Source organism: Osmerus mordax, chromosome 4, assembly GCF_038355195.1.
Source record: "Osmerus mordax isolate fOsmMor3 chromosome 4, fOsmMor3.pri, whole genome shotgun sequence".
In the NCBI taxonomy this organism is placed as follows: domain Eukaryota; kingdom Metazoa; phylum Chordata; class Actinopteri; order Osmeriformes; family Osmeridae; genus Osmerus; species Osmerus mordax.
Window position 1 is genome coordinate 3,403,269 of NC_090053.1, and position 26,124 is coordinate 3,429,392.

A 26,124-nucleotide genomic window follows, 5' to 3' on the forward strand; every position below is an offset into this window, starting at 1 on the left:
GGAGAAAGGCAGGCCAGCTTTTGTGTCCGGCCATTCTGCTGTCTGCTCCTTAAGATTGGCCGTGGCACTGAAACGACAGTAGCTCAGGCCCACCAGTGCAGAGTCACTAGGACGCCCTCCAGCCGTTCTACCAGGGTAACTGTCTGATCACTACACGTGCGACAGGGGTCTGTCTCATTGGAGCCGGTGTTTTGCTCTCCTTATTACTGAGGGGAGCCTGAGGGGGGGTGGGGGAGGGGGGGTGGTAATTGCCGAGGTGTGGGGTGAGAGCCGGTCCAATCTGCCGTTCTTGGTCTCAGAGGGGAAGAGTCCTGGAGAAGACTGCATTGCTGGGGGGCAGGTGAGAGAGACACACCGGCAGGCCAGGGAGAGAGCGGCTGGGACGGGGACAGCGTTGATAGTGACCCTGGTGGTGTGTGCGGGGGGACGACCAGTGACTCCAGCTCGGAGGGACTGGACACACCCCAGTAGGACTGAGTCTCCAACGGGGTGACATCTCACTCATTCCCAGACTGTGACTGGAGGCAAGAGGGACTGAATTGTTCTATATTTGTGTGGACATTACTGTGTGTGTGTGTGTGTGCAGAGCTGTGTCTGTGTGTGTGTACAGAGCTGTGTGTGTGTGTGTGTGTGCGCGCGCTCATGACTGTGCTTGTGTACACAGAGCTGTGTGTCTCTCTGTGTGTGAGCGTGTGTGTGTACAAAGAACACTGTGTGCGTGTGTGCAGAGCTGTGTCTGTGTGTGTGTACAGAGCTGTGTGTGTGTACAGAGCTGTGTGTGTGTGTGTGCGCGCGCTCATGACTGTGCTTGTGTACACAGAGCTGTGTGTCTCTCTGTGTGTGAGCATGTGTGTGTACAAAGAACACTGTGTGTGTGCGTGTCTAATCAAACACCTGACCCAGCGAGGTGCGAGACGGGAGCGCGAGGGATCCGTGCGCTCCTGAGGAGCGTCAGACGTGTTCTTCGGCTGAACAGCTTTTCATTCACGTCCCCCCTTCGGAGTCCATTCCCGTGTGCACGCCTTGAAGAACACGCCTCGGAGAACACGCCTCGATGCATGCTCTGTCAGGAGAACAGATACTCCTGCTCGTCAGTGTGGGAGAGCATGTTAATGGCTATCAAAGCTCCCATGCTAACCTGAGGCAAAGCCTTGGGTGTGGGGGTGTGGAGGGAGGGGATGAGGCTGAGGGTCTGGAGGGTCTGGAGGGTCTGGAGGGTCTGGAGGGTCTGGAGGGTAAACTACATGTGGGTGGAAAGCATGGTGCTGGAGTTTGTTGGTGAGTTAAGTACTGATCTAGTGTAAGGGCTAGATCAGCTCCCTCGAATTCCCTCTTTATGCTCTAGGTGTGTGTGTGTGTGCGTCTCGCCAAGCCCCCAGCCTGTGTGTGCAGATCAAGGCTGGTCATGTGAAGGGGGCTGCGACAGGGGGGGGGCTAATCAGACCGTTCCACGCGTGCCCACACGCCAAGGCTGCCTCACCTCGCCCAGGCTGCCTCACCACGCCCGGGCTGCCTCACCTCGCCCAGGCTGCCTCACCACGCCCAGGCTGCCTCACCTCGCCCAGGCTGCCTCACCTCGCCCAGGCTGCCTCACCACGCCCAGGCTGCCTCACCTCGTCCAGGCTGCCTCACCTCGCCCAGGCTGCCTCACCTCGCCCAGGCTGCCTCACCACGCCCAGGCTGCCTCACCTTGCCCAGGCTGCCTCACCTCACCCGCTCCACCCCTCCTGTAGTCGGGACGTGGGAGAGTGCTCCACGGCAAGCTGAATGCTATCAGCTCAGACGACACTCTGCCCCCCCCCCCCCCCCCCCCCCTACTCCTCTCTTCCCCTTTAACTGGCCCCCTGGCAGAGATTACAGCCCTCTCAATGGAGAGCCAAGGGGGAGGAGGGGGGGAGTGGGGGGGGCTATCAACAAGGAAGAAGGCGCCGTGGGCTCAGCAGACACACCAATCAGCCCCACCCCCCCCCCCCCAGAGAGAATAAAATAAAATAAATTGAGAGGAAAGATTAACGGGGAGAGGGCTGGGGGTTGATGCTGAGAAAGGGGAGAAAAAAACACATCACTTCTCAAAGGCAAGCTTAACTCACGGAGATGAACAGTCGTTGGTTGTTGGGAGGTTTGAGATAGGGCCGGGAGGATATCAGAGCCGCTACGTGTCGCTGGGTTACGAAAACCCTGACGGCATATGCAGACTGAATTAAGAGGCTGCTCCCTGCAAAACATCTACTTACAGTATGTTTACAACCTGTTTGTTAGTTGGAGCGAGACTTCAAAGAGGCCTGGGGAGGGAAAAAAAGAAAGAAAGAAACTAAATGAACCCAATAAAGTAAATGATTGTGTTTGGAGGGTGTTTTCCCCTGGTTGGTTCGTGGAAAGGGTTTGGCATCGGTCCTTCAGTGGAAGCCCTCCACCTCTCACACCCTCAGGGAGTGACTGTGTGTTCAGAAGGTCGGCTGGGTTTTCCTGAACATCCCAGAACGTTCTGTAAGGGCCGAGAGACGGCAATGAAACCAACGCTGGCAGATCGTCCTCGGACGCGAGAGGACGGCTGAAGGGGTAGAAGGCTTTAGTGCACGACGGCAGAGGGAACAGTCTCTCCATGGCCTTTTGAAAGGGGCGTTCGCATGCTCCACCAGTCACGCCAGAGCAAGGATCTCTTGTGGTCACTGTTTCAGCCACTTCACTTACTTGAGGGTGGAGGGGGAGAGGGTGGTGGGGGAGAGGGTGGTGGGGCGCAGGGTGGACGGGGAGAGGGTGGTGGGGGAGAGGGTGGCGGGGGAGAGGGTGGTGGGGCACAGGGTGGACGGGGAGAGGGTGGTGGGGGAGAGGGTGGTGGGTAGAGGGTGGTGGGGGAGAGGGTGGTGGGGGAGAGGGTGGTGGGGGAGAGGGTGGTGGGGCAGAGGGTGGTGGGTAGAAGGTGGTGGGGTAGAGGGTGGTGGGGCAGAGGGTGGTGGGTAGAGGGTGGTGGGTAGAGGGTGGTGGGGCAGAGGGTGGTGGGTAGAGGGTGGTGGGTAGAGGGTGGTGGGGCAGAGGGTGGTGGGTAGAGGGTGGTGGGTAGAGGGTGGTGGGTAGAGGGTGGTGGGGCAGAGGGTGCTGGGTAGAGGGTGGTGGGTAGAGGGTGGTGGGTAGAGGGTGGTGAAGCAGAGGGTGGTGGGGAGAGGGTGGTGGGTAGAGGGTGGTGGGGTAGAGGGTGGTGGGGAAGAGGGTGGTGGGTAGAGGGTGGTGGGGAGAGGGTGGTGGGGCAGAGGGTGGTGGGTAGAGGGTGGTGGGGCAGAGGGTGGTGGGGAGAGGGTGGTGGGTAGAGGGTGGTGGGGTTGTATTGGAGAGAATGTTGGGGTGCAGCATATGTGCACCCCCCATCTGTGTGTGTTCAAAAAGGCACTCTAGCCCCTGCCTAGTACCCAGCCTCTACAAGCAGAACAAACACACACACACACACACACATTCTCGCTAACATTCTGAACATCATTCCACCCGCCTGCCTGCCTCACCAAAGTGAAAACACAACTCTCGTTTGCTCGTTAAGAGCTTTCTGGTCTTGGCAGCCAAATGAAAAGGGGCGAGGAAATTGAAAATGAAAAATGTAAAGAGTTTTGTGTTGGCTGCCCAGATAAGACTGGCACACAGACACAGACACACACACATGTATACACACACACACACACCTCTGCCTGGCACACCTCCTCATCTTTGGCTCCCTCCATCTTGCTGAGTGACCACACCTGGCACGGCGACGCCACGGTGTTGGCGCCACACTGGCATGGGCTAACAATTTCACTGTTATCTGAGGCGACTTCCCGTGCCTAGATGAGACGGATTAATTTAGCGGAGACGTGGCTGGCTTCCGGTGCTGAACCAGCCAGCCTTCAGACTCATGAAGGCAGAGTCCTGAGCCATCACATCAACCCCCTGGTCACTGGAGGCAGGAGCTGTACACCACACATCGAAAAGGTTCACTGCAAAACTGCAATTCGATAATAAGAACCTTGATTTCTGCTCGTTTTCCGTGGGTAGGATTGTAAAAGGCCGGGATATTGTTGAAGCGTGACAGTCACTTCTAGTTTTTAGCATGGTGGGTTTTTTTGCCGGATGGTCACGTAACTGTGATGTTATATCCTGGCTGAAGGAACACAAAAGCTTCCTAATAGTTACCAGATCAGGACATTAGTGTGTAGCCAACGGAACATCTGACCTGTCTGTCCATCATGATGGATCACCCACGAAGAGTCAAGCGGTTAGTGCCGTCGAATGTGCATGTGTGAGGGCTTGTGTGTGTGTGTGTGTGTGTGTGTGACAAAAGGATTCCTACGAATTTCCATTCTCATTTCTCACCCATCTGCTCCTAGGACATTGAATGAGATGAGCATATCTGGATGAATGTGATGTTTTCTAAACGCTTCATCATTCAATGTCCTCTTTTATCCGATACACAAAAATAGAGATCCAGCCCAAACACAAACCCGTATTCAGAGGATGAGCACACACAAACACTGACACACTTCTCCACCCCCCCCCGCAGCCCCCCCTCCCCCCCAGCACCCCCCCCCCCCTTCTGACCTATTCACACCGAGTAACACGAGGCTGTAGCACACTGGGTAATGAACGCACATGTTCCAGGCCTCTTGAAAAAGTGCTGATGCTATTAGCGAGTCCCCCCCCCCACACCCCCCCCTCTATCCCCCGAACACTCACAGGAGAGCACTATTAAACCATTAGCTCCCCCATTTCCTCCCCTCATCTTCCCTTTCCTCCCTCACTCTCTCCACGTCCCCCCAAACTGGCCATCTGTAGGAAAACTAGGGCAGTCTCCTGTCCCCAAGTCAGTTCAATCGCTAGCGACTGGCGCCCTGTAGAAAGAGACCTGCATATCCTGCTCCTTTAGTACGACCCTGCACACAGACACACACACTCCCCCTCCACACACACACACATACAGGAGTGGCAACGAGCGGTCATGCCAAACAGAGATGCAAGGGAGGATAAGTGTGGGGTGACTGGCAGGGAGGACATGAGGTTGTTTCTTACACGTCAACACCCAGCCTTATCCATTTCGCTCCCCGGTAACCGAACCTTCAAAGAGGAGGTTGAGACACAGCAAGGTCAGGGGTCAAACGCCCAACACTCCACAGACCATTCAGAGGGCAAGTGTCGCGATGCCACGAGGTCCACATGGAGAGAGACAGATGTCATCGACGGATGGCAATTCAGCACTCAAAAGAAAAGCCGCAGAGAAGATCTGCTCTATTATCTCGTCACCGTTTCCATTCTGCCCTGTTGTGGTTGCAGTTTGATTGACTGCAGAATCTAGTTACATCGGTTGCACGCCTAGTTTATCTGGGGCCAAGTTCTCATAACCTTGGTTTGTTGTGGTTTGTTTGAAAAGTTTTAGTTGCGCTCCTTCAAGTCAATCATGAAAGGGAGAACGTCTTCTCAAACCCCGACAGAAAATGGTAAATGGTAAATGGACTGCATTTATATAGCGCTTTTCTACCTTAGCGGCACTCAAAGCGCTTTACAATGTTTGCCTCTCATTCACCCATTCATACTCTCACTCACACACACCGACGGCAGCGAGCTACCATGCAAGGCGCCGGCCTGCCCATCGGGAGCAACTTGGGGTTCAGAGTCTTGCTCAAGGATACTTCGGCACATGGCCTAGGAGGAGTCGGGGGTCGAACCGCCAACCTTGCGATTAACAGACAACCCTCTCTACCCCCTGAGCCACAGCCGCCCAAAAAAAGCCACATGGTCAGATTTACTTCTGGTCTTTTTGTTTCTCCGTCTCTTTCTGTCCTTCTATCACTCTCTCCCTCTCCCTCCATAAATCTGTTCCCTCTCAGTATACTCACAGCGGAGAACAATTATCCACACACTGCTTCAAATATGCAAATGATAATAGGCACACTTGAGCTAAACAAACAATGAGCACACAGCAAAACACAGTTAGTTTGTGTGCGTTGTACACGAGCACACGTAATCCAGGAAAACAGCAGCCACAACTTCCACTACGGCTGAGCAACACGAACGTGCTTCAAACCAACTGAAGCACAACGCCGTAGATTCCATCTCATCGAAAAATATGGAATTGTAAACCGAGATTAAACCGCTGAGGAAAATGGATGAATTCCCAGACTCACAAAGGCACAATCCCCCTGCCCCCTGCCCCCTTCCTCCCTTCCTCAGTGCATCTCAATCTCTCCAGCTCCTTTCTGCTTCGACATGCCAAGGACATCACTGTCATTACATTCCCTCCAGCTAACCTTTTCCATTGTGCTCTCTCAACATGCAGTTTATGCTGTTTAGAGATCCCCATCCCCCCCCTCCCCCACGAGCCAAATCCCACTGTCCACGAAAAACGCTATTTGTTGTACTTTATTTACATGGCCATGAGCAGAAATACCCTTTCTCTTCTTTAGATGCCCCCAATATGAACTCCTATGGTAAAAAAAAAACAACAACAAAAAAAGATTACATGAAAGATCCTTTTTGGGGAAAATCACTTGCCGCTTCCCTCTCTCTCCACCTAAATGTTGTAGATTAATGCTGATGCCACGTGGTTTGGTCTGACAGGGTTTCCGTACTTAGTGGGACTTCACTGAAGCTTGGCTGTGGTCTACAGTGTGTTTAGTTATAGAGTTTCCCTCTCACCCAAAACACTGCTTTCATTTAAGCAGGAATAAAACCTCACATTTAGAGCCATACAACTATCTCACAACGGTGAGAAAAGATTCAATGAAAGAAAATTGTGAAAATAAGCTCCTTCAAGATGACTAAAATGAAGAGCTATTTCCTGGATGAAGACAGAGTGGGCCAATAGAGTCCTCAGGGTATTCAGAAAAACAGAGGCCAATGTTTTGAATGTGTGTGCGTGTATTATTAGAGTTGTGTGTTTGTTTAAAGGTCAAGGGTCATGCTAGGAGACTATATATACGAGTCCACTCCGACTCCTCTTCCTTTTTTCATCACTCTCCATTTCCTTTCTGTCTTATAAACACACACACACAAGGTGCACTCTCCCTACTGCCTTATCTTTCAAAAGGGTAGAGGAGAGAGAGAGGCAGTGAGGTCAGGAACACAATTATTCCACCCCCACCTCGGAGCAAGCTGCTGAGCCCTGCTGTACTGGCATCGCAACACCTGCAGTGTAACTGGTTAACTCAGGCAAGACGTTTAATAGAGGCTTTCGCTGTCTAACCAGTAGGTATCCATGGGTACAGTCATGTTCACAGTAATCTCTCCTGTGTGTCTGTTGCTCACTCTCTCTCTCTCTCTCTCTTTATCTCTCTCTCTCTCTCTCTTTCTTGCTCTGTCTCTCTCACTCTCTCTTTCACTCTTTCTTGCTCTGTCTCTCACTCTCTCTCACTCTTTCTTGCTCTGTCTCTCTCACTCTCTCTTTCTCTCTTTCTTGCTCTGTCTTTCTCACTCTCTTTCACTCTGTCTTGCTCTGTCTTTCTCCATCCCTTTTCCCTCTCCACATCTTCTCTCCATCTCTCCTAAGCTTCCTGTGTCTCCCTTTCTCCACCAAAAACACATACTCCACCCCCCCCCCCCCCCCCCGGATGGTTTAGAAGCCACACCTTCGTGTAATCCAATTGTATATCCTAGTTAACACCCACATGAAAATACAAGATATTAACCTTGTGTTGTTCAGTCATGTTGGTTGTATGCAATTATGTCAGTTTGGGCTTTTTTATTTGTTGTGGTGCACCCTCTGAGTGAATGCGTGTTCTGTAAGTGTAACACTGCCCTACCAGACTATCATGAGGCTCGGTTCAGTTCCGTTGTCTACCGCAGATGACTCTTCTGTTTTCTGCTTGCTATAATAACCGACGAGATCAAGCTGGGTGCCTCGCCATCAATAAACGTCAACTGGGCTCTTCTCGATTATTCGGCGCCTCCGAAGTTGTAGTGTCGGTACTATAATTACAATAAACATATGACCATTTACTTTACCCAATGCAGTAACCTGAATTGGTTGATTGGTAAATGACTTTAGTCTACACTATCACTAGTAAATAAATATTTTTAAACCCGTTATTCCACTCCATTTTAACCAACTAGCTTGGTAGCAACACCTGAATTTGACCCCCCACAAATTACTATTCACCCTTGAAACGTTTGATAAAATGACATGTTATACATATTTATTTACATGCAATACTTAGTTATAGCTAGCCAGTCTAAATGAAAGTGTGAGCAGGTGGATTATAATATGATTCCACTTCACACACGCACCAAGTACAAACGACGGGACCGTCAAACATTAATAAAAATGAACTCACTGTTGCTTGTTTGTTGCAATAGTTACTCCTACAACCATTTTAATAATAATATTCTTACTTCGTCAACTTCTTTTAAAGTTACAACATATTTAATGTGGCCGCTGTTAGCTGCTCTCAAACTAACAGCTGAAACATTTTAGTGGGGGAAGTCACGTGGTAAATACGTAACTGTCAATCACGAGGCGGCACCATTCCGGTACCACTGCCAATTCTGATTGGCAGATTTCTTTTGTGGAGACATACTGCTTGACACCGTTATTACAACTCACAACTGTACAGTGTTTTTACTGGGTACCATTAGGAGGACTGAAACAGACACCAACATGTAGCATAAAGACAGCGGAATAAATAACTGAAGAAAAAAAAAGCATACAAGTGAGATCAACCAAACAAAAGAACACAGAAGAGAGAGAGAAAAAAAGCCATAATTCACTGAGACAAACAGATCCCAGCATGAGGATGATAAAAAGCACTACCCCCCCCCCCCCACCCCCACCCCCTCGTAGCCAGCTGTCTATCTAGTCTCCCTCTCTGTCTCTCTCTCCCTCACTCTTTTATTCTCAACATTGTAAACATTAATCCCACTCGTGGAAGATGGTAGGCTAACCACATGGAAGGAAGTAGTGCTCTTTGCTTCACCGAACAGTGTGTGTGTGTGTGTGTGTGTGAAAGAGAGAGAGAGAGAGAGAGAGAGAGAGAGAGAGAGAGAGAGAGAGAGAGAGAGAGAGAGAGAGAGAGAGAGAGAGAGAGAGAGAGAGAGAGAGAATCATCATTGTACAATGTTGGATCTGAGTCCAATCCCACATGCCCACTTTTCATTTAAACCTTTAGCCTCTCTACACACTCCCTAAATCCTAGTATCTAACATATCCGATGTACAGTATGCCCAAGAATATGCTGGTGAAAATAGAGTTAAAACCCCAGAACCCTGACTATTAAGGTGCCAACTCCACTCTGTATCTTATCAGCTCAATCCTCTCGCGATGTCATTTAAATCTGCCCCCCCCCCATTCTGCCCCCCCCAACCAACCTGCCCCTCCTTCGTGTGGTTCCAGTTCAAGCTCTAGTTATTCAAATCTCTCCCTCCTCCCGGTCCACACATTTCTAATGCTAATTATTTAAACCTCTCCGTGCACTCTATCCCTCTCATCCACCAACTAGTTATTCAAATCTCTCTCTCTGTCTCACTCTATTCCTCCCTCTCTCTGTCTCTCTCTCTCTCTCTCTCTCTCTCTCTCTCTCTCTCTCTCTCTCTCCTTCTCCCCGGGGCTAGTTAAAAAGGTGCTTGACTGAAGGCTTGAGCCTGGCTGTTATTTTCGCGCAGCAAACAGACAGACTCTCTCTATTCTCTCTCTCCCTTTCTACTCCCGCCTTCTCTTCCTCTCTCGGTGTGTGTCTGTTGGCGTGTCCCTTGATTTTATGGACTTCAAATTGTAGTCTTTTGTGTGACAATATTTACACAGACGTTGTCTGCTTGTTAACAAGCGCAGCAAAGCCACAGCTATCCAGCACACCCCTAATTAGATGTGATGAGTGTGTGTCACAGGAAGTGTGACTATGAACTCTTTAATTTTGCTTACATTCATGAAGTGAGGGGGGCAAAGGAGAAAATATTGTGCAACAATGTTTATGAATTTCATGGAAGGCCGACAAGTTTGACTAGATATCTCGGAAAAAGGATGTGTCAGAGAGGCTCCTCTGTTTCTGTCTCTCTCTGTCTCTCTCCGTCTCTCTCTGTCTTTCTCTGTCTCTCTCTGTCTCTATTTCTCTCTCTGTCTCTCTCTGTCTCTCTCTGTCTCTATCTCTCTCTCTGTCTCTCTCTGTCTCTCTCTGTCTCTGTCTCTCTCTCTCTCTCTCTCTCTGTCTCTCTCTGTCTCTATCTCTCTCTCTCTCTCTCTGTCTCTGTCCTCCTCTGTTGGGTCATTGTCCTGTGTGTCGAGCAGACTGCGGCCAGTGTAAGTGACTGAGCCATGGTGCCAAGGCATCGGAGCTCACCTCATCTTTTCCCCCGAACCAGGTGTCAGCACAGCAGAGGTAGAGCGTGAGAATGGAGTCAGGTGGCTGAGCGGTGAGGGAATCGGGCTAGTAATCCGAAGGTTGCCAGTTCGATTCCCGGTCATGCCAACTGATGTTGTGTCCTTGGGCAAGGCACTTCACCCTACTTGCCTCGGGGGAATGTCCCTGTACTTACTGTAAGGCGCTCTGGATAAGAGCGTCTGCTAAATGACTAAATGTAAATGTAGAATGGTGACATCATTACCGGCATTCGCTGTCTTTCCCTCCTGTTGTTTTTACTGATCACCTGCTCAGATTTCTGTTTGTCACAGAGCGGCTCTTTCTCTCTCTCTTTTTTTTCTCTCGCTCTCATGCTCTCACCCTGTTTCCCTCCATCTCTCTTTCTCAGCCTTTCTCTCTCTCTTTCTCTTTCTGTCTGTCTCAGTCAATCTCTCTCGCTCTCTCAGTTTCATGTGTTTGTTTATTATTATTCAGGCTTAGTGATATTTGTGTTGTTCTGTATGATAAGCCACCTACACACTCAACAACGGGACTCACAGTGTTGGAACACACCAACAGAGCTCACTGCTCAGAACCAGAGTCCCACTCCACATCCATACTTATTACAGTTACATAAACCACCATTACCAGCCACAGCCGCCCCACAAAGCACACACACACGCAAACACACACACACAACAGCTCTGCAGTGTCATTAGCAATGCTGAACACCTGCTAGGAAATAAACAGAATAGGCTCATTTTTAAAGGAAAGACTTCTTTTCTGGATTTAAAATAATATCCTAACATCCTATATCCAAATATTTAGCTCAAATTGCCAATAAAGGGAAACAACCACTATTTTCAATCACAAGCAGACCATTAAAACACCAGAACCCCTGCAACCTAATTTAATAATCTCCTTGAATAATATCCATTGAAACCACAGGCTGTGTGACCAGACTTGCAATGACTATCACCTGAGGACAGCATATAACAATAGAAGTTCACATTTCATCCAGAAACAACATTTTAAGCTACAGAAAATTGCAGAAGTATAACAAAAATCAAGAAAGAAAACCAAATGGCTATAAAATAACATTTATCAATAAACAACCACATGCTTCACGTAAAAACGCCACCTAAAAACCTGCCGATATTGATACCGGCGATCCATCTCCCTAGCAGACAAAGATAGCCACATTGAGAACGGCGGCACTGGTGGTGGGGAGGGTTGGTTCTTAGGTAGGGGGGTCACTCACCTTGGTACTCCTGTCCTGGGGTGTACACGGTGGGGCTCCCAGCAATCTGGAGGGAGAGCAACACCTCGCCCCCGCCCTCGGCCACCCCAGCCCCCTCCAGCTCCCCGTGGTGGGTGCACAGGAAGAAAAAGGGGTTGAAGCGAGGGTAGAAGCCCGCGGGGGGGCTCGACAAATCCACGCCAGCCCCCAGCACCAGGGCCAGCAGGGCACAGCCAAGGGCACCCCCGAGAGAGGCCCGCGCCATCCCCTCACGCGGAGCGAGGGAGAGAGAGTGGGTGGGTGCAGGAGGAGGAGAGGACTGAGAGGGATGCGTGGGAACAGGTAGTCACACACAGGTAGGGTCCAAGAGGATGGCTTGAGGCAGTGAGGACCTCCGGCTGGATGGTCCACAGGCTGAGGACGGGGTGTGTGTGTGTGAGGGTGTGTGTGTGTGTGTGTGTGTTAGGCTGTGCTCTGTTCTTCTGTTGTGTGTCTTCTCTCTTCAGCCTCCTCTCTCTGGGAGTTCAGAGCTTCGCCTGTGCTGTCCTGTTCCAGCGCTTAAATACCTCACCCCCCCTCCCTCTGTTTCCCTCTCTCCTCCCACCCTCCCTCCCTCCCTTTCTTTCCAGCGCTGGCTCCACGCGTGCTGTACGCTGTACGAGACGGCCTCCCTCCCTCCTCTTTCTCCTCCCTCTTTTCTGTCAGTCTATCACTCTTGCTTTTTCTCTCCAGCCCCCTCTCTGCTTCTCTCCCTGTCTCCTTTTCCCTCTCAAACTCACTCTTTTCCCTTTCGCTGTTTCTCTTCCTCCCTCTTTCTCTCTTTTTTCGCAGAGCCCTGCTTCTCTATTTCCTCTTTCTCTCTCTCTACCCGTATCAGTCCACAGAGCACCCTTCCATCCTTCTCCTGAGACCTCTGCTCTCTGATCTCTCTGCCTCTTTAGCTTCTCTCTCTCCTTCCTACCATCTCCCTTGCAGATCCCTCCTTCACTCCCTCCTTTGTCTGTCTGCCCATCCACCAGCATGCATGTCTCCCCTTCTCCCCCACCCACCACCCACCACCACACCTCCCTCTCCTTCCTTCCTTCCTTTCTCTCTCTCTCTCTCTCTCTCTCTCTCTCTCTCAATTCAATTCAATTGGCTTTATTAGCATTAAGGAACAAATGTTCATATTGCCAAAGCAACGGTGGAGCCACAGAAACAGTATTCATATCATTACTATGGACATATTCTCTCTCTCTCTCTCTCTCTCTCTCTCTCTCTCTCTCTCTCTCTCTCTCTCTCTCTCTCTCTCTCTCTCTCTCTCTCTACCCCCTTTCCACTCACCCCCCCTCCCCTCTTACTTGCTACATGTCTCTCTCCCTCTCTCCGTGTCTCTGCTCATCTCTCTCCCCCTTATCTCCCTCTCTCCCTCTGTCTCTCCCTCCGCTTCTTTTTTTCCCGTGTTTTGTTTTTCCTACTCTGGCCTCTGTTGCTTTTTTTATGGGTTTTCCATCAGAATCTCCTTTTCCAGGAGATTCTCCAACTTTCTCTGACTGTCAGAGCACTGAGCCACCTCTCTCTCTCTCTCTCTCTCTCTCTCTCTCTCTCTCTCTCTCTCTCTCGCTCTCTCTCTCTCTTAATCACTCTCTCTCCCTCTTTCTCTACATCTCAATCTCTCAATCTCTCTTTTCTCTCTCTCTCTCTCAATCTCTCTTTTTTTCTCTTTCTCTCTCTCTCTCTCTCTCTCTCTCTCTCCCTCTCATTCTTTTTCTTTCTCCCCTCCTCCTCTCTAACACATTTAATTTCTCCTCCTTTTTTTCCGCCTTTCCTCTCCGGTCTAGATTAAAACTCACCACTGCTACGCAGCTCAGCAGAGTCTAGCTGATGATCTGCTGGTCTCTCCCTCCTTGTTATCTCTATCCAAGCTCCCAAAATGATAGCTTAGTTTCTGTCTCTTTGCCTACATACTTTCTCTACCCATCGCCCTCCCACCCCCTCCCCCTCCCATCATTTAGTTGTTCTCTCTCTCCCTCTCTCTCTCTTTCTCTCTCTCTGGAATAAACACAAACAGCATGAGGCTGCATCCCTCCCTCCTCTCTGTCGCACATTCTCTCCATCTGTCTCTCCATCTCTCTCCTTTCCTCCCTCCCTCTCCCTCTCAGTGCTAGTGAGTAAAATAATTTCCTATTTTCCTCCATCCACATCCTCCCAACCCCCCCCCCCCTTTTCTCCAAACTATTTCCACCACTCCTGGAGAAAAGGGGGCTAATGTTGTCGCCGTGTAAGGTGGTCTCAGGGTGATGAATGTGTTTCCAGGCTCACTGTTTCACAGCCCCCCTCTCAGAAGAATAGCTCAATGATAAAAGGACAAAGTGAAGGAGACTGAAGCAGTGATATCTGTTCTGAGGACGGGGCTAAGGGCCTGGCAGTGGAACGACTCCTCTGTGGTTTCTCCTTCAGCGGCTGCAGGGTCTGTGGTCGCACTGAGGAAGTACACATCCAAACACGCTGACCCCGACATGCACACACACTCTCTCTCCCACACACACACACACACACACAAACAAACACAGAAACAAACACATAAAAGCATAGAATCATACAAACACACACACACATACACACACTAAAGTAAGGCTGACCAATGAACCTCCTCTTCCTGTGTGTCTCCACTCTCAGAGACAAGTTTTATTTTGGGCTGTGGTGATGTCATTCACCTGGGAGGCCAGCTGTGGAATCCAGCCAGTCCCAGTCAGTACCCACACACGCACACACACACACACACACACACACACACACACACACACACACACACACACACACACACACACACACACACACACACACACACACACACACACACACACACACCCTTCCTCATGAGAGAGGTCCCTGCTGTGTGGAACATGTAGTGAGACATTTCAAGGATAGTGTGACGGAGATCACACTCACGTTTCTACATCTATGTTGCTGCTGCAGCACTGAGACGAAGTTTGTGTGTTTGTGTGTTTGTGTGTGTGTGTGTGTGTGTGTGGGGGGGGGCTTCTTCTGTAGACAGCCCCATTCTTCTCCACCTCCATCCTTCAAACACACACACACACACACACACGAATACAAGCACTACATACAGTATGCATGGACAGGTACCTAAAGCCCAATAACACCAAGTTCCAGCCCACAGCTAAAATAATCCAGTAAGTCTTTAACAACTCCCCTTGGTCACTCTGTGATTGTGGACTGACCTGCAGCACCTTTCAGAAGTGACAGCGACGAATCTAAGAGGGCGTTCTAAAATAGAGAGAGGGAGAGGGTCAGAGGTTATCTCTTCTCCCACACAGAGCAGACAGACAGACAGACTGACAGACAGCTGCCCCCTGGCTCCTCGCTGGCTTAATTAAACACTTTTAATTAATCTCAATGGCTAGTCGCAGGAGATGGCACAGGAAAGGGAGAGAGCTTTGTAGGACGTGTGTGGCTTGGGGAGCACAGTACAGGCCACACAGTAATGGTCGCTGTGTCCCTGTAGGTGTTTGAGGAAATCAAGCCTAGATGCAGTACAGGAAGTTCACTGAACATTACATTAGATTCAAGCAATATTGGCTACTTTCATTAATATGATTAAATGTTGAAGATGCCTGATAGGGTAATGCACAGGCAAAAAAACAACACTGCTTCTGAGGAATAATGAATTTCCTTGCAAGGCTTGTGTGCACAAATTTTTGGGGGTGGAGGGTGGGGGTATGGGGAGGGTGGGAGGGGGGGTATGGGGAGGGTGGGAGGAGGGTGGGTATGGGGAGGGTGGGAGGGGGGGGGTATGGGGAGGGTGTGAGGGTGGGGGTATGGGGAGGGTGGGAGGGGGGGTATGGGGAGGGTGGGGGTATGGGGAGGTTGGTAGGGGGGGTATGGGGAGGGTGGGAGGAGGGGGGGGGTATGGGGAGGGTGGGAGAGGGGGGGTATGGGGAGGGTGGTAGGGGGGGGGTATGGGGAGGGTGGGAGGAGGGGGGGGTATGGGGAGGGTGGTAGGGGGGGGGTATGGGGAGGGTGGTAGGGGGGGGGGGTATGGGGAGGGTGGGGGGTATGGGGAGGGTGGGAGGAGGGGGGGGGTATGGGGAGGGTGGTAGGGGGGGGGTATGGGGAGGGTGGGAGGGGGGGGTATGGAGAGGGTGGTAGGGGGGGGGGGTCTGCTGGGGATGAAACACATGGAAGATGTGTGGCTGGATGGGTGAATGTGCTGTCCATAGGTTATCTAAGGGGGTAAGTGTGTCACAGTTCATGGTTTTAGATTGTGTATGTACTTTGTATGTATGTATGTGTGTGTGTGTGTGTGTGTGTGTCTGCCTGTGTGTGTGTGTCTGAGCAGGTGTGTCCAGCAGGGGAGTGTGTGGAACAGATGGTGGGCGCTGTGCTGCGACCGCTCTCTGCCAGCTACTCAGAGAAGCTACAGAGAGTCATGATGATCTGCTGGGCATCACACACACACACGCATTCACACACTCACATACACACGCATACAGACACGTACACACACTCACATATACACACAAAAACACACACCACAAACAACCCAACCAAGGTCTGTAGACATTACAATCCGCCAAGCATCAAACTTCAGCTGGTCAAGAGAATGTGTGGTCCAGACCAGCATCTCCAGAACTCTCCCTAGACTCTCCTGGGTGTGATAGAGCAGGAGGGAGAGCCAGCGGCGAACCATCTGTTACCTGTACCTGTGTGTGTTACCTGTACCTGTGTGTGTTACCTGTACCTGTGTGTGTTACCTGTACCTGTGTGTGTTACCTGTACCTGTGTGTGTTACCTGTACCTGTGTCTGTTTTCCCTGCAGCGGTGTGAGGACTTCAGCTGCTCCTCTCCCTAAGCTGCCTGGCTGCACACTGCACGCTCCATGTAGGTCCTGTCCTCCATCCATCCCCGTCACACTGGAGCCCTTCTGCAGACCCTTACACACACACACACACACACACTTAGCACACACACACAGAAAAGTGCACACACCCATAAACGTGCACACCAAGACACACATAAACAGACAGACGTACAAACACACACATACAAACCATAGAGGGACACTGGGGGCTATCGTTCTCCATTATGGAAACTAGGTCGGTGAGGGGTGGGCGAGGGGAGTGGGCAGTAATTATTTTTATCATTATTAATTTCCACCTCAAGGTTATGCTGGGGCTTTTTGTCCGCTTCAATCTTCATTTCAACCCCCCCCCCCGCTCCACCCCACACACACACACACACACAGATCACCACCATCACCAGCACCACTTTCTTTCAAAGGGCTCCGTGCCAAACCAGGCAGAATAGAGGCAAACCAGGCAGAACAGAAGGAAACACAAAAGAGGGGGAAAAAAGCTCACAGGGATGCAGGGAGTGAGAGAGACGGAGAGACAAGGACAGGCCGAGGAAGAGGAAGGGGGGCGGGAGCTGTCTGCTTCATCACTCATGGGACACTAATTTAGACTAACAGGTTGTTTACTCGATATGGCAAATGATAATAAAACAGAGGGTGTTGGAGGCGGAGATGGAGAGAGATGGAGGGAGGGAGAGAAGAGAGGGAGGAGAAAGAGAGGGCCCTGAGGGAGCACTTCAGCTGTGATGGCTCGCACACTCCAATTAGCCCCATGAAAGGCCCCAGTCTCCCCCTAAAAGAGTAGGGTGGTGGTGGTGGCGTGGGGGTGGGGGGGTGGAATGGGTAGATGTGTAAATAATACCCACCAAGATCACCAGCAACATCCGTGCCCTTCACATAGATACACTGACAGAGACAGCAGTCAAAGCCACGCAACATAATAACACACACACACACACTCAACACACACAAACTCAACAATGAGGTGTCTCTTCCCAGTAAATAGTCCCTTGAGAGGACTTGAAACCATGATGGAACCATACGCCTTCACAAGGCTGAAACTGACTTCACTCCATCTCCAATTCCTTTGGAAAACAGGAGAGTTTTACATTCTGACACTCCTTCTAGTGTTCTCCTGCTCTACTGCAGGTTGGATGGTTAATACAAACCAAGCAGAAAACAATGTTTATCTAATCAGCTGAATCCCAGCCACTTCGGCCACTGGGAGGGGAGAGAGGAGCCATCGCTGATGGAGGTCTGGGTGTTGGAGCAGGTGTCTGGATGATACCCAGACCTGCTAGGAGCCAGGCTCTCCAGTGCTGGGGCCAGACCACCCTACCCTCATCCAGATCCCGGATTAGGAGTGTCAGAGGTGGCGAGGGGCCTGGAGATAGGACTGGGGGCAGAGGGCTGGGGGCTGGGGGTGGCCAGACAGACACTTCTCCCTAACAGATGAGGCTCTTCCCTGGGTCTTTGTGGGCCCCACCAGGCTGGATCCTCCTGCTTAAACCGCCCTCCTCCTCCTTCTCCCCCCTCCTACTCCTTCTCCCTCTCTCCCCTCCTTCTCTCCCCCCCTCTCCCCCCCTCCTTCTCATCCTCCTCCTTCTCCCTTTCAACCCCCTGTTCTTCCTCCCAAGACCAGTTAACCCCAGCAGGATCAACATTCTCCACATAACATTCAGCTCTCTGATGGACTGGACTTCATTCCACCGAGACAGCGGAAGGAGGCGGAGGAGGAGAACGGGGTGGGGGGATGGAAGCCAGCATCGACCGAGTGTGAACGCTGGACCCCTCTTGTTTTGGTACACTACCAAGAGAGGCTTGCTGGGTGAAAGGGGGGGGTGTCTGTGAAAAGAAGAGCGAAGCAGACATGGTGAGTCCTGAGTGTGCCGGGGGAATGCATGTTCTGATGTTTTAATGTTTTAAAGTCAGAGTTGAGCTTGTGTCTCTCCAGTCCTGCCTGAAGCTGCCTCGCGAGGCCCGTGTTCCCTCCGGCTGAGGCTCCGGTGTCAGAGACTCCACCGCGCAGCAGACACATACGATGGGGACAGACGAGAAAGAGAGAGAGAGCGAGAGAGAGAGCGAGAGAGAGAGAGAGAGAGAGAGAGAGAGAGAGAGAGAGAGAGAGAGAAAGAGAGCGAGAGAGAGAGAGAGAGAGAGAGAGAGAGAGCAAGAGAGCGAGAGAGAGAGAGAGAGAGAGAGAGAGAGAGAGAGAGAGAGAGAGAGAGAGAGAGAGAGAGGAGCCGTTCTGACACACATTCCCAAACACACACATCCTTTCTCCGAGATATCTAGTTAAACTTGTAGAAGAGAAATGGCGGGAGACGTAAAAAAAAGATCGAGAGAAGACAAAAGAGAGGGAAAATATAGAAAACAGCAGACAGAAAAGAGAGAGAGAGAGAGAGAGAGCAGGAGATGCAAAAACAAGAGGAGATGAGAAAGACGGAGAGGGAAAGACGGAGAGAGCTGATGTCTGGTTCCATTTAGAAGTGATACATTTTTCAGCAGCTGTGAGTCATAGCTCTTATTGAGTTGGGAGTATGGCGCTCGGGCACTCGCTCGCGGCAGGCTTTCGCGTGAGTGGAGGCCCGGAACCTTCCGCTTGTTCTTCCACACTGAGCAGATAGGGCTTTTGTACGGCATGCCTAAAGGGATGACGGAACCGTGAATTAACTTGGAAAAGGAAAGAGAGACAGAAGAAGTGTCACCAGACAGACAGTCGGGCCTCGACACTCAAGAAACCAGCGTCAGGAGACAGAGAGAGTGTTGAGTGGTTTGACACCAGCCGCACCCCCATCCACACCCCATTCATCCATCACACTCCCCGGCCGCATGACGGAGGGGGCCAGGGTCGTTTGGGGGCGGAGGAGGGACGGAGAGGGTCTGCGGAGGAACAAGAGTTCCAGTGTCTCTGTGGAACCCAGAGACCAAATGTGGGGAAATACCCCTTGCAAACATGTGTTTTTGTGTTCGTGGGAAACATCCATGACCGTTGTGTTTGTGGCTCTGGGAGTTTTGTTTCCTCTGCGGCGTAGACACAAGGCTGGTTTCCTGTCTTACGGGGACAAATGACCCCCACCCCCACACACCCTCAGCCCCTCCTCTTCCTCCACACAACCCCACTTCAACCACGCCAGCCTCGTTCTCCAGGCAATTACTCACATGAAAAGGGTTGGAAATGCATCTACTAACAAGAGAAATGTGCTTTAAATCGCGTCTGCGGAGCCTCTACTGTCTACCAGCTTCGCCGGAGTTCTGTTGACAGTGAAGGAAAACATTAAAAACCCCTCCTGTCGGCTGTGTCCTGGGGCCTGGGTTGCTGTGAGGCATTGTGCAGGGCTGCAGACAGGGAGTGGTTGTGTTTCCACTGGGTGTTTTGTGTGCAGATTCAGGCACAGCGTGTCTGGCACCCACATAATAGAACCAATCCATCCCAAAAGATGCCATTCATTCCCAAGGCACCAGCCCAGGCTCTTGCTCGTACAAGGCTGCACACACACACACACAATTACAGTACACCCCATTGAATGACGCATGCTTACATACAAAACGTACACCCACTCGGAAACCACGGGCAACATGAACTAAGCACCGTGGTGAGAGTGCACACTAACATACATGCTCACGCCCGCAAATACACACAGGCTCTCTCTCACACACACACACACGCACACACACATCAACAACACATGGATGAAGAGGCGAGGGGGAGGGGGCAGTGAGGCCAGAAAACATACAACACAAAGCAGGCAGATAGCCTTGAGCTATGAGTTCAGCTAAATAAATAAAGAAGTGAAATTTCATTTTAAACCAGTAGCTTCACACCCTGCTACCCTCTCTCACTCCTTCATCTCTCTCTCTCTCCCTCTCCCTCTCTCCTCCTCCTCTCCCAGTGTCCCTGATGGTGATGATCAAGGCTTCATCTGGAGGAAGCACAAAGACCAGCCTTCCCCTCCCAGCACCCCCATCTCTCTCTCTCTTCACCTCTCTCTCTCTTTCTCTCTCTCTCCCTCTCTCTCTTCACCTCTCTCTCTCTCTCTCTCTCTCTCCCTCCCTCCCTTTCTCTCTCTCTCCCCCTTTCCTTTACCATTCCTCTTCTGTTCTGAGACAGGGGAGACGTCTTTCTCTCGCCCCTGCCCCCCCCCCCATCTCTTATTCCCTCTCACTCCCAGGATACATTCTGGTTCCCCAACCATCTCCTGCGCACCAGGCTGACCTGACCCTGACACCTGTCCATCAGGCAGGCTCCAGGGGCACAGGTCCGGGGGAGGGGAGAGGCTGCTGGAGGACGGACAGATGTACAGTAACTCATTCAATTGGCCTTGTTTGATATTCATGGATCATTACATTGAACTGTGCTGCTGTTACAAGGGTACCAATTAGAGATGTCTGGGTGTCAGCGAGGCTTAAGGGGAAGCCTGTTTGGTCCAGGGGGAGACAGCACAGCATACTCTCATTTACGGCCTGTGTCGAGACAGTCACTAATCAGGGGGCTGAAAGGAGTTCAAATCAAATTCCCCGTCCTGACCCCAGTCCAAGCCCGGGCCCTGGCCTCAGCCAAAGCCTGCGTTGGGGAAATAAGTAAAGGTAACCTGTGTCTACATGCTGGTGTGTGTGTGTGTGTGACAGAGAGAGTGGATGGTGGTGGTTTTGGCGTGTGACGCCCTCACAGATGGCCGAGCACCCTGCCCTACACTGGCTAAAGCACCCAGATTAAACTGGACAACATGAGGCACAGCCATCACACCGACTGAGTCCATGTTGACTTCCGGCCAAAAGACTCAGAGTCACACAAATAACATCACCCACTGAGAGAGAGAGAGAGAGAGACAGAGAGAGAGAGAGAGAGAGAGAGAGAGAGAGAGAGAGAGAGAGAGAGAGAGAGAGAGAGAGAGAGAGAGAGAGAGAGAGAGACAGAGACAGGGTATGTGACCTTTGGCTTTAATCACATGGGTTATTAGGCCGTGTAGGGTTACCACACACACTCAGACACACACATACACACACACATTTAAATTGCAGTCAATTGAATGTGAGGCACTGCTTCATTAAAATTGATCCATTGGGGGAGCAACACACAAAGACAGGACCACACACAAACAGACAAGCAAACACACATTTTCACACTCAAAAAGATGTCAACGATTACAAAAAAAAATCCCCAAAACCGAATTCTCTAAACACAGCACCACACGCACCATACATTACAGAAACTCACAGGATTGCAGCAGATGGAATTTGTCTACTGCAATATTATTTCCAACATTCTACAATGTGTGGATCTATTCAGCCACTTATTTCAGGTACCAAGGACACTGCACACTTCATTAGAGTGTACATTTACATTTACATTTATTCATTTAGCAGACGCTTTTATCCAAAGCGACTTCCAAGAGAGAGCTTTACAAAGTGCATAGGTCACTGATCATAACAACAAGATAGCCAAAAAACATCGCGAGTAGCCAAAACATGAAGCACACATTGTGAACAACCAAAGTAAGTGCCAAAGGGAAGAACCATAAGAGCATGTAGTTAAACAAGTTACAATTAAACAACATGAACAGCTATAAGTGCAAGTGTACCTGTGGAAAAAAGCAAGCAACAGTAATAAAACAATATATCACAGCGAGAACAAAAATTTTGTGTAGCCATGACAAAGAGACAAGGGTCCAGCACTCACCTGCTACAACTATGACAATTACTGGAGTCAATTAACACAGATACACAGAGAGAGAGAGAGTACACACGAACAGATATGCGCACAAACACACATATACACACTCACATACATACATACACGGTCTCTCTCACACACACACAAACACCACGGTTTGCCCTAGAGCCAAACAAACACTTCCAGTGTTCCGGCAACAGGCCACGGGGTCACAAGACAGTCCCATCCCACTACAATATGGGCCAGATTGACCCGCTCACCTCCCCCCATCCTCTCTGTGTTTCTGCCTCTCCTCCATTCATCCCCCCGTCCTTACACTCCTGATTTCAGCTGTCATCCCTCACTCCATCTCCTCTAAATTCCCATTCACACAGACAACTGTCTTTGTCTATCGTCGCACAAATGTGTATGTCAATCATTGGCTCCTGCTATTATTTTGACCATCCCCACGAAACTCTGTTAAGTAAAATAAATCCCCAAATCGAATTATTTTGACGTCTCATCAACAACGGAACATATCCCACGATCTCCCCGCCAGCTCGACACATCTTTATCCTACAATGTGTGACATTTAGAATTGTTCTTCGTGTTTCAACTGAGTGGTGGTGTTTTTTTGTGTTGCCTGATAATCATGTTCTATTCTCAATCCTTGCCCTTTCTCCTCGCTCGCCCGCTCGCTCTCCTACGCTCTCCCTCTCTTACTCACTCCCTTTATCCTACTCTCTCTCTCTTCTGCCACTCCATCTCCCTCTCCTTCTCTCTCTTCCTCTCTCTCTCTCGTTATTCCTCCAGCCCTATCCCTAAGGGAAGCATCTGCCTTTCAGCTCAGTTGCCGACAGTTGTGGAGAGAGAGAGAGAGAGAGAGAGAGAGAGAGAGAGAGAGAGAGAGAGAGAGAGAGAATATAGTTCCCACACAGTCTCATTGCATTGTCTTTACATGGGTCCCCACCAGTATATTCCTGTGTGTGGCAGGGTGTTGGTGTGTCACTGTGTTGGTGTGTCACTGTGTTCTTGTGTCACTGTGTCAGGGTGTTGGTGTGTCGCTATGTTGGTGTGTCACTGTGTTAAACTCTGTTTACAGTAAGTCAATAGTGCTGTATGTAGTGCATCAGGAAATATATAGATACTTAGAAATACTTACACATAGAACCACCCAGAGAGGAAGCAGCCTGAAGAAGTGGCAGAGATCTGGGATGAGACTTCATACTGGGGGAGGTCTCATACACACACACACACACACACACACACTCCCACACCCACACAGACATACACAAGCACCCACGCACACACAAGGCCATGCCTAATAAATCCATCACTCCAACAACAAGCCACAAGTGCCACCTCACACATTTGTTACACGTCCTGCACAACTGCCCCAGATTTACTACCTCTCCACCACCAGCAGTGAGTCTGATCTATGAGAAGCACTAAAACAAAGAGAAGAGATAGGGAGGGAGGGAGGGATGGATGAGAAAATCGAGAAAGAGTTGAGCACTACTCTTCTCTCTGTCTCCCTCTCCCTCTTTTCTCTCTCTCTCTATCTGTCTCTCTCTGTCTCTATTTCTTTCTCTCAGCACTTCTTCTCCATCCTAGTTTGGTGCTGCTGAGATTGTCCCCAGAGACTCAGCCCATGGCTGTGCACCAGGGACAATAATTATGACTAATGAAGTGTGCACTTTTATGGCCAAACATGGGGCTTTGACTCCACATTCATGGCTGTGTGGAGTGGACTGGGCCACCGGGCTGTGAGGAAAGAAACATTCCGCCAAATCAAGGTCACCTCCGGAGATTAGCGCTGTCTGTGAATGAGTTTAATTAGGCAAGACGCTAATGATGCTAACAATGCTAACGACCAAGTCCCGCCCAGGCCGCTATAACCTAGCTATGGAGAGTGAGAAGTATGAGAGGTGAGAGGAGAACAGAGAAGCCTAGAGCAGAGTACATGTAGGCTAGAGTACAGTAGTATAGTAGAGTCCTCATTAAGTACTCATCAATGAAGCAAACCTGTTTTGATTTTTCTTCCTCAAAAATAGTTGTTAAACCTTTCTAAACTTTATTTCCAAACGTTTTTTTCTTCACACACAACACGACACAAAAAAGTTTTTTCGAAACTGTTTTTTTCTTTTTGCCTTCTGCCTTGCTCCACTGTAGCTTTGGAAACTAGCTTAACATTGCTTTAAAAACTACTGAGTCTGACTTCCCGATACTGAAATGCCTTCGGGATATAGAGAACATGTTCTCACACTTACATTCTCAAAGCTTCTTACTCATTCTTATAAGACTTCGTCGTTTCATATGAGGTTATGAGGACAGACTTGATATCGGAGTTGATTTTCGCTGTGACACTGCCGTTAGATTTTACATTAGGATGTCGAGCGAAATTATTCAAATAATTCTGGTTAGGTATCAGCAACTCTGTATACACAGCCGTATACATAAGGGTTACGCGGGAGAGCCTTGAAGGACGTTTGAAAACGGCAAAGACAGTAATAAACGGATGGCAAAAAGGAGAGAGGAACGTTAGAAGGATTTCTGAAAGGAGAGGAGAGCCCAGTGCTGGCAGCTTAGCGATCCGCCATAAACGTACTGGCGTGATTAGACATGAATAACGAGAGCCTGTCAGTAATTAACCTACCTCACAAGCTGATCCCTTTCCTCTGTCACAGAGAGAGAGGGAGGAGAAAGGAGAGAAAGAGAGAGATAACAGAGAAAGTAGAGGGAGTGAGGGATGATGAGTGAGAAAGAGAGGAGGGTTCGAGACAGTAGGAGAGAAGATACAAAGAGAAAAAAGACAGACAGAGAGAGAAAGCATGAGAGACAGAAGAGAGAGAGAGAGTAGAGAGGAGAGAGAGAGAGAGAGAAAGGAGAGAGAAGAGAGAGGAGAGGGAAAGCAAGAACGAGAGAAGCAAATAGAGGGAATGGAGTGAGATAACTGCATTCGTCTGGGCAGTGTGTGGAAACTTTCCATGCAATTAGACAGTAATTCCAAATGGGTGGCAGCCGAGAGATAAGCTCATCATATCTGTGTTAACGAGCCAGCAGCCGCTCCATGATCATGAAGATGATGATGATGATGATGGAGGAGGAAGAGCGGGAGAGCTGCCCAGTAACCACAGACCTTACACCCTCCGATCCCTCCATCCCTCCATCCTCTATCTTGTCTCTATCATTTACGCTAGGCTATTTACCAAGCCATTAAACCTTCTCATTATATCCCACATCGCTGGTGGGACTCTCTGACCTGATACAGAGGGAGAGGAAGTGGTTCATTTTGTAATTAAATATCTCCTCACTATTTTCACTGTGATAAACAAATCTTCTCTCCCCCAGAAAGAACAAGGGAGACCGGTTATTTCATAGGATTAAACGGAATGCTAACCCGTCTCCCTGACCCTTAATCAAACCAAACAACCCATTCACTTTCCCCGACTGAACTTAAGAGGTGTGCGTGTGGTCATACTAGAGTGGCTGCCCAGTGCCTGTGTCCACAGAGCAGTAAAACTAACCACCGCCGGGACCCTGGGCTGCTTTGGTGTCGATCTGACACGCCACAGCCATGCCGACACACTTCCTGTGCCAGGCTCCGCTGCCAGGGGTCCTTGACAAGGATGAGAGTCCTGCTTCTCAGGGGGGGGGGGGGGGGGGTGGTCTCAGCCTGGTGGATCTGTGTCTCAGACCCGGAAGTCGAATAAATCACACAACTATGAACGTGTGTCTGTGTGTGTGTGTGTGTGTGTGTGTGTGTGTGTGTAACGGGAGATGGAGAGAGTCCATAGAGATGAAAGAAACCAACTACACTTGTTTTACATTTCCAGACTGCGGGCCCAGCGCATGGTTGGGGGAGCTGAGCCCCACAGCGCAAGCTGGTGTGAGAGAAACACTGAAATTATGCATGGAGAGAATGGGGGTGCGGGGAGAGGGGCTTGTAAGCGGCTGGTTCCCTCCACGCCCCCCCCCACCCCCCCGCAATCCGCCCCCCTCTCCTTCCTCCTCCCCTCTCCTCTCATTCAGTGACAGATAGATGGGAGATGAAGTTTCACAGGAGGTCACCGCCACTGCCTCAGGATTGATAGACAAC

General features: G+C 50.3%; 1 protein-coding gene across 1 annotated transcript in view; it reads right to left on the minus strand.

Annotated features, from left to right (window-relative positions):
• Positions 1-11,785, minus strand: part of reln (reelin) — an 85,683-nt gene extending 73,898 nt beyond the window's left edge. Inside the window, 1 exon segment of the mRNA XM_067234163.1 lies at positions 11,542-11,785. Within this exon segment, the coding sequence (XP_067090264.1) occupies positions 11,542-11,785 (244 nt within the window).
• Positions 11,786-26,124: the final 14,339 nt, after the last annotated feature.